The sequence below is a fragment of the Epinephelus moara genome, chromosome 24 (assembly GCF_006386435.1).
Source record: "Epinephelus moara isolate mb chromosome 24, YSFRI_EMoa_1.0, whole genome shotgun sequence".
Lineage (NCBI taxonomy): Eukaryota > Metazoa > Chordata > Actinopteri > Perciformes > Serranidae > Epinephelus > Epinephelus moara.
Genome location: NC_065529.1, coordinates 16003526 through 16012845, shown reverse-complemented (window position 1 = coordinate 16012845; position 9320 = coordinate 16003526). Strand labels below are relative to the sequence as shown.

Sequence of the window (9320 nt, the reverse complement as noted above, 5' to 3'; positions counted from 1 at the left end):
AGTGTGTAAAGGCAGATTTCAAACGGCTGTCAAAAATTCTGTTATTAAGACAAAAATCCGAAAATACACAAATTGCATCTAGACAGCATGGAGATGTTGGTAATTTGTTTTTAACAATGATTTCTTGGCTCCATAAGTGAAAAACTGATGTTTAAAAATACCATTTTTGCATTGACTCCAATTGTTCGTATGAGAGTGAAATTCAAAATGCTGTAAAAAATTCAGTTTTTGAGATAAAATTCTGATATTTTCCAAATATCATCTACCATGACTCCAAAATTTTGTCTTTTTTAATGAACATTGAAAATGTATTTAGCAAGAATTTGCAAGTATATGTTTACAGTACCGTTTACAGTCAAACATTTTGATGCACTGTAGGCTCAATTTTCGATAAATCAAAAATCTTTGTGGATCGTTTGTGTAGGACAGTCTGAAGATGCTCTGTAGCAAGTTTGGTGTCAATTGAGCAAAAATTGTGGGAGGAGATAGGTTTAATAAGTTTTACAGTTTTTGAAAAAAACAGAGTGATGGACTTCATAATTTTTAATAGTAAATGTACAAAAGTTTCTTCAGTATTGGGGCTACAGTTTTATGAAAGTTGTGAAGTTGTAGCACATATGGTTGATTTGTTGTGAATTTTCAAAATTTTGAACTTTAGAGGCTTGCTGTAGCGCCACCATCAGGACTATTGGCCTGTTTTTGCAGCTGAGGCAATCTGGCATGGGACTGGACCTTTGTGCAAAGTTTGGTGATTTTTCACACATGGGAAGTAGGATTTCCTCGGAAGAAGAAGAAAGAAGAAGAAGAACATGCAGGATAACAATAGGGTCCTGGCAGCTTAGGCTGCCAGGACCCTAATGATAACTGTTTCTTGGTGGCGAAGTCAACCCCCTACAGTGGAACAATGGACAAAGAGGCTAAGACAGGTGTACATAATGTAAAACTAACTGCACAATTGCAAATTAAAAAAGACATTTTTGTACGGAGATGGATGAATAGAACATCGTGAAGATGATACTTACCCCCTTACTGTTATTATTATTTTTAATTATTTTTGTATGTATTTTTAATTTAACTTTTATACTTTTTTTTTTTTTTTGTCCTCTGGTGATAACCTTTTTAAATTATGTTTGCCCTTCTGAAGAACTGTAATACTTAACCAGAAATGCTGGAGGAGTTTTGTTGTGTGGAATGTTCAAGATTGTATTGTATTGTATTGTATTGTATTGTATCAATGTACAACCTTGAAACTAAATAAACACGTTACACACCAGAAAACAAAACTGTTGGATATCTTAGACTGACCTGGTCAGCATAGCAACATTCAAAACTATATCCTGCGTACATGTGTTAGCTTTAAGCTCAGTAAACATCTAAGGATTAACCTATAACAACACATCATCATTTATTAGTTGTTTTATATTTTGATTTAATAATCTAAATCTGCAAAGTAATTTAAGCTATTAAATAAATGTATCTGAATAACAAGTAAAATATTTGCCTCCAAAATGTAGTGAAGCACATGTATATAAAGTAGCAGAAAATGGAAAACTTATACTTTAGTACAGTACTTGAGGAAATGTACTTAACTAATTACTGTTACAGTAATAGTACATTAACTTTGGGTTGTTTTGACAAGTGTTATGCTGCAAAGTTCTGCCATTAACATGCCAATTATTACACATTTACTTCCATAACTTACCATTATGAAATGACTCATCTCATTGTTGATAAGATCTTTAAGCTCTGCTTTCTTCAGCTTGCACTTGTGACCTGAGTATTTGTGGAAAACGTTGATGATAGTGACCATGCCACTCTCCAGGTCTGACATGTTCTTCTTTGAAGCCTGCAACAAAATAAATCAAATACACAATCATAATTTTTTATCCCGCAGGTCTGTATGTTTTTATACATGAAACACATTGTAACGTGATGTAGACTTGTCTATTAACATCTAAGCATATTTCAGTATTACATAAATGAAATCATTTGCCGTAAATATTTAGATTCTTACCTCCATCGGAAGAAACTCCTGTGCTGTTAAGATCCAGCTGTCAGTGGGACTGATGGCTTATCCAGCAGTGTGTTGAGTCGACTGCCTCGCCCAGTTCATTGTGAACACTCAACTGTATTGATCATTCATACGAAGGCTTCTCATCTGCCAGCCACTACATAATGGACTACTAATGGATATCAGTGGTCAGAGCCTTGACCAAAAACCATTTGCTCTTAAAACGTATGTTTCACTGTGATCAAATTTCACCATTTAGTCCAGTGTGTGTGTGTGTCTGTGTGTGTGTCTGTGTGTGTGTTTGTGCGCAGCAGTATATGAACTGCATTATGCGTACATTTTCCTGTACGTAATTGCCACTTGTGGTATGTTAATGCCACTGTTGTAAGGGTCCACTCTGTGGGTTTTGAGTGTTCCTGACATTATCTCACATATTCATCGTGAAGTTTGTTATCAAAAACTATGGTGGTTATTACAGGAGACTTGAAAGCTACATGTGGCTGAAAACATTTCAGAGTTCCTACAAACAAGTAAAAAAAAATGCACTAATTTTATCAGTGGAGGTCACACAGAGAGGCTGAGAAAACAATAAGTTCTTTTGTGAACATCCGAGTACAATAGCAGAAAACTGTTAAACTCATCACTCAAAGTTCCCACACTTTTTGCCCTGATTTTGGCTGTAAAAACAGCCACAAAGCATATATATGAGTGCATACAAAACACTTAAACTGATATTGTTAAGGCTTCAGGGAGAACATACTGTATAGCTTTTGTTATAGCCAGTGCTCATAGTGTGTTTGTGGTTTTTGGTTTTGCAGGGAGAGGTAGGGGAGACCGGGGATGGTTGTAACAAAAGGATAGTTGTAACACTCTCAGTTTGGCCAATTAGAAACGAGCTGTGGTGACATCATCAACATATTCCATGCCCATTTACAATTGGAGCTCACTGGTGAAGCCACAGGTCTCTGAGTCCAGATTTGTCTTTTTCAGGTGCAACATTTTCAGGAACAGTTTTTCAGGTGAGAAACCAAACATTTTCATCACAATTGTTTTTTGCATAGTGTCCATTGTGTTGTATGTACAATAGTTTCGCTTACATAGGTTCAAGTAGTAGTTTCTCTAGTTTAATTTGATGTGTTTCATTAGTGCTAGCTTTGAAGCTAAATGCTAAAAACTGTTAGCTCTTTCATACCTGCTAGGCATGGGGAGGGTTGTAACAGTTCTTAAAAAGTGGGGATTTTGGGCCCACGAAGCCTGCACCCCAGGCAAGGACATCTACATTTGCCACAACTGCCAATCAGGTTAAAATAGGCTATAGGTATTATGCCTTAGTTTGCTCAGATAATAGTTACTCTTCGAAAGTGTTTATTGTTCAACTGTTCAAATGCTGTTCAAACGTCAAACTTTTTTGTATTTATGTTATGTAACATCTAGTCCCTGAGTATAGTTATGTTTTTCTGTCTTTGCGCATTTTTGGTTACTTCCTGTTTTATTTTGTATTTTCCTCTCAATCCAGATCCTCACCTCCTGTCCTCCTGTGTTTCCCGCCTTGTGTGATTACCTGCCCCGCCCTGATTAGTGTCACCTGTGTCTCATTATCCGACCTTCCCTTGTGTATTTAGTCTGTGTGCATCCCTTTGTCTCTGCCAGTTCGTCTTTTCAGTTCTCTGTAAGCGTCCCAGCCTTTTACCCAGTGTTAGTCTCGTGAGTGTATGATCTAGTTCTGTTTTTTGGACTCTGCCTCTGCCTTGGCGTTTTTGGATGCCTCTGCCTTGTCTGACTGCCTTCCTGTGTACCGAACCTGCCTTCTTCATTAAAGACTTTTGATTTGAACTGAACCTGAGTTGAGTCCTGCTCTTGAGTCCTATCAGTTCAACCTTAACATGTTATACATTTCTATTAATTTTACTATTATAATTATTGTATTCTTACAAGTTTATTGTTCCTTCTTTATTATTCATTGAAGTGATTGAATACATTTAGCCTATTGTGAATCTTTTTTAAGCACAATAATTTAATTGTTACATCCATCCCCAACTAGTATTACAACTCACCCCAGTACTGGTGTGTGAGATTTAGTGACAGTACTGGGGTGAGTTGTAATAATATACCTCTTTGTATTTGACATTAATTTCCATAATCTGTGATGGTGTAGTAGAGGTCAAAGTGTGTGTTATTTATAGCAGACAAATATGGGTACCACATATCAAAATTTAAGAGCTCTAACAAAAAACCCACAGAGTTACACTTGCTCAAACAAAAAGTGTTACAATCATCCCCGGTCTCCCCTACTGAGGTCAGCTTTTGTTTAGCTGTGACCTCAGTTTTCAAGAGCTCTAAAGAGTCCAAATAATTTATTTAGAACACCATATTGACAGTTATAATATTGCAACAGCCAAATCTGGATGCTGTGTCAAACATGAACATGTCTACAGGGTGTTTCCATTTCTTCTCTCTTACAATACGTAGATAAGATTACTGGGGCTTAATTAGTAAACACAGTTGTAGTGACTGTGGGCTGGGAATTGATTAAATTTGTTCCCTGGCAATAAGTGACTTTGATTTTCTGGGTAATTTGGCACTGATGTTACACAGGGAGAAGCGGCAAGAGGGAAAAAGTATATATCCATGAATGCAAGACAATAAAAGAAGCCGTAAGAAGGCAAGAGTAAATGGAGAAAGGTCACTGTGCAAATCTATTGTCCAAAGAAACACAGATGATCCAAAACATTAAAACCACTGACAGGTGAAGTGAATAACTTTGATTATTTTGTTCCAATGCATTGTTCTGCTGGGAAACCTTTGGTTCTGGCAATCATGTGGATACCACCTGACATGCTCCACCCACTCAAATACTGTTGCAGACCAAGTACCCCCCACCCCCATGGCAACAGTACTCCCCAATGGCAGTGCCTCCCCAGCAGGATAATGCACCATGCCACACTGCAAACATTACTCAGGAATGGCCCAAGGAATGTGACAAAGACCTCAAAGTGTCAACCTGGCCTCCAAATTCCCCAGATCCCAATCTGAATGAGCATCTGTGGCACGTGCCATTAACCCACCTCAAAACCCACTGGACTAAATGGATCTGCCGCCAAAGCACTAGTACCAGACACAGCAGGACACTCCCAGAGATCCTGTGTCCATGCCTCTCCAGGTCAGAGCCAAGTCCGATCCAAGGAAGCCCCACCTTGGCTTAGGGGTACATCTGGGGTACAGGCATATCACAAGAATCCTTGAGCAGATTGGGACCTGGGAATTTTAGAAGCCAGGTCAACACCTTGAGCTTTTTGTCACGCTCCACAGGCCATTTCTAAACAGTTTTTGTAGTGTGGCATGCTGCTTTTTTCTACTACTGTTGCCGTGAGGGGGGGGGGGGGGGGGGGGGTACTTGGTCTGCAACGGTGTTTGGGTGGGTGGAGCATGTTAGGTGGTATCCACATGATTGCCAGAACCAAAGGTTTCCTAGCAGAACAATGCATTGGAACAAAATAATCAAAGTTATTCATTTCACCTGTCTGGGGTTCTAATGTTTTATGCTGATCAGTGTGTATTGCATTATTAAGGCAGAACCCTTGGAGTAATTTATTTTATGATCAGTTATTTTTAATCAAACAACATTACATCTTTTAATTCAGTGAAATGTAATCCATTTGGACCGTTTTTCATCAATTCCCATCTATCTACCCTTATCCATTGCATTCAGTGGGGAATACAATGAATCAGCTAAATGAATGTATGGATGCAATTTAGATTAAAGAGACATATCTAAATAAATTGTGTTGCAGTGTTTGTCGCATGGGAACTTTTAAAGTTCTCATGTGTGAGATTTAGTGGCATCTCGCGGTGAGGTTGCAGAACTGAAACTTTTCCCATGTGCCAAGTGTGTAGGGGAACTACAGTGGCCAGTGTGAAAACATGAATGGCCCTATCAAGAGCCAGTGTTTGATTTGTCCGTTCTGGGCTACTGTAACAACATGGCAGACTCTGTAGAATTGGACCATAGACTTTAATAATACTTAGATACCAGTTGCTCACCTGGCGCCAAAAAAGTTTCTAGCTTCCAGATTTATTTCCGCAGTATGCAGCCACTGAATATGTACAGTCCAGCTTGTCCCGCCGATGAGTTCCCCCTCAGCTCATAACCTTTACATTGTGATGATGTCACAGATTCTTAAAATGTTTTTCACAGCTTGAGGAAAGTTTTATAAAGGTAAAACCTCTATGAATCAAAAAGTCATTATAGAAATAGTCATAACTGACGTTGTCTGCAGTTTGAGGTGTTGACAGTTTTACAGACGTCTATTTTATAATGGTGTCCTATGGGGAAAATGCTTTTTTTATGCTGCAATACCATGAGTGGCCACTGGGGGAACATGTGCTGCATGGCTGAGCAGCACTTTTGGGTGCCTGAGGAGGACCCATGCCTTATGCAGTTTTTGAGTGCTCCAGGCATGGGTTTTTTTCTGCAGTCTAACGTGGAAGTTAGCATCACACTGGTTCCCTCATCAAGAAGCCAATGGTATTTTTTCACTGGATTCTGGATCATTGCCAAAAAATAAGCTCTGTGGCAAACAAATGTTTATGGTACATACACATTTTGTTCAGCAGGATAATCTTCCCAAATGAATACTAATCTCATGATTACTGAAGCCTAAATGCAATCACTAGAAGTAAAAAGCTTCCGAAACTGAACCAAACAGGGCAGGTGCGAAAGCACCCTTAAGCTTGTGTTAACCACTGACCTTATTTCAGGTATCTAACAAAAAACCCACTGACTTTGAGATAAGGGAACTGTGAGTGGCAAAATGCTAATTAATTTCTGGCTTTAGGATTCATTCCTGGCATACTCTATAAACGGTTTGTTCTAAGGTAACAACACCACAACAATTTTAATTTTCAGGTGATTATAAACCAATGAAAACATATTTATGAATATTAAATACCATTTCTGCCAATAGATGCCCCTAAAACACTGGACCTTTAAGGCGAGACATGGCAGGCAAAAACACTGATTTTTCATGCAGTGGTCAATTTTGAGATTTTGGGATAGTTTACTCCTTGAATATGTATTCTTTCAAACTGCTATAAAGAAAAAAAAATTCTAATTATACATTTAGATGTGTATTTTATTACATTTTGTCGACTTGTATTATGTTATTATATAAATCTTTGAATGCCGTTTTCTCAAAATGAGTTTTTTTGTCATACTCCAACCTCGAACATCTCAGCCTCTGTAGCATCTATGTACACCAAACTTTCCAGTTATACACCTAGCTATATTCTGAAGATATTTACAGAGGGATTTGTTAATAAATAATTCCTAGCCTGACTTATGTGACATTTTATTCCCAATAAATATGGCGAAAATCAATTTTTTTAAGGCTATGGACAGTATATTTTGATTTTCTAAATAATAAAAGTAGATATTCTTAAATCCCTCTGTATTTTTTTTTTCATCTTATATGTTAACAAAATGAAAAAGAATTTTGCACCTGGCTTTATCAGATGTTCAGATTTATCTTCCTAAAATCTATGCAAATTAGTGCATATTTAATAAGATAATGCATAATTTGCATGATTAAACATGTAAAACATTTTTTTTCATACTATTGTAAGTAATCAACTGAGCAAGTTTCATGATGATATATATATTTTAAAATTTTACCTTATTCACCTGTAGTGTCTCACCTTAAAGGGATAGTGCACCCAAAAATGAAAATTCAGCCATCATCTACTCACCCATATGCTGAGGGAGGCTCAGGTGAAGTTTTAGAGTCCTCACAACACTTGCAGAGATCCCAGGGGAGAGGGGGTAGCAACACAACTCCACCTAATGGAGGCTTACGGTGCCCCAGATTCAAACATTGAAAAACACATAATTGAAACCACAAAATATCTCCATACTGCTCGTCCATAGTGATCCAAGTGTCCTGAAGCCCCATCATGAAAAGTTGTTTGGAAAAACGTCATTTGAACTCTGTTTTTAGCCTCATTGTAGCCTGTAGCTCTAACTGCCTCTCTGTACACCGCATTCACGTTTGTGCGCTCTAAAACTTCACCTGAGCCTCCCTAGGCATATGGGTGAGTAGTTTCTCAATATGCGTTCTTGTGCGGACTTGTGTTCTTGTGGACTTGTGACACGTCATCAGTCACAGCCCAAGTACTGTTCCAATTCAAAGTTCACATCTAGCCAAGTTCAGTCCAAATTCACGGATGTGTTCTCGCCACACCCATTTCACCGGGGATGCATCGGAGCAGACTTGTGTGGACTTCAGACAGCCAGGTATCCCAGCATGCATTTCGCAACAATCATCGGAAAATGACAAGTGAGGGAAAGGCGCACAATTGTAAGCCATAATTACCGATTTGTCACTGTTGTTTTGTCACAGAATGTAGTGTTTTCATGCGTAGTTTAAACGTCAGACCCGTGGTCGATGTTTTAATATAGAGCCCAGTTGAATGTGACTGAGGTCCGCTAGATGACAGCGGTGCCAGCGCTCATGTGTTTATGAGCGCTGGCACCGCTGTCATCTAGCGGTGTCAGCGCTCATAGATAATAAACGCGCGTATGAGCGTTCAGGCTGCCCCAGAAAGCAGCCTCGTGGCTGATATCTCTGTAGGCTAGTGGTTAAATATGAAATGTAATTCGTTTGGGGAATGTCTAATGGGCAATATTCAGTCTCAGTATAAGATATATTCTTATATTATTAAATGTTGTAACATGTTATTGTTCTTTGCATTCTTTTGCTTATGTGTTTTTACCATTCAATAATAATTTTAAGAATTTATTATGTGTTTTTTCTAGGTGTACCAAGTAAACTGTCAAGTCTCCATAAAAAATGTAGACAGAAAGCATAATGATGAGACAAATAGTGATGGACAGTAACTAAGTATATTTACTCAAGTAGCTACTGTAGCCTACTTAAGTACAAATTTGATGTACTTTGGGTATTTCCATTTACTTAGAGGGAAATACTGTACATTCTACTCAAGCTACATTTATTTGATAGCTATAATTACTTTTCAGATAGTTTGTTTTATATGTTGTAAGTTTCATATTTACAAGTTGCTGTGTGTTGTTATAGATTAGACTAGTACACCAGTGACAGGTGTTAAAATTAGTTCTACCATGACAACATTTAAATGCTGCTTACATGTAGCCTACGTTGATCAATTAATACTCAATACATATTCATGTATATGATGATCACAACACTTGAAATTGGGTCACTCTGCATCATGAGTACTTTGAACTTTTAATTTTAAGTAGTCCTACATTTTGCTGACAATACCCAGATACTTT

General features: G+C 38.0%; 1 protein-coding gene across 1 annotated transcript in view; it reads right to left on the bottom strand.

Moving 5' to 3' along the window:
* The window catches only part of LOC126386014 (protein S100-B-like), a 3337-nt gene extending 1204 nt beyond the window's left edge, over nucleotides 1-2133 (bottom strand). The window contains exons 1-2 of the mRNA XM_050038092.1: nucleotides 2015-2133; nucleotides 1703-1846 (exon numbers count right to left, since the gene is read on the bottom strand). Coding sequence (XP_049894049.1) covers nucleotides 1703-1846; nucleotides 2015-2020 — 150 coding nt within the window. The 5' untranslated portion in view covers nucleotides 2021-2133. The remainder of the gene's footprint in view (nucleotides 1-1702; nucleotides 1847-2014) is intronic.
* Between the last annotated feature and the right edge of the window lie 7187 nt (nucleotides 2134-9320).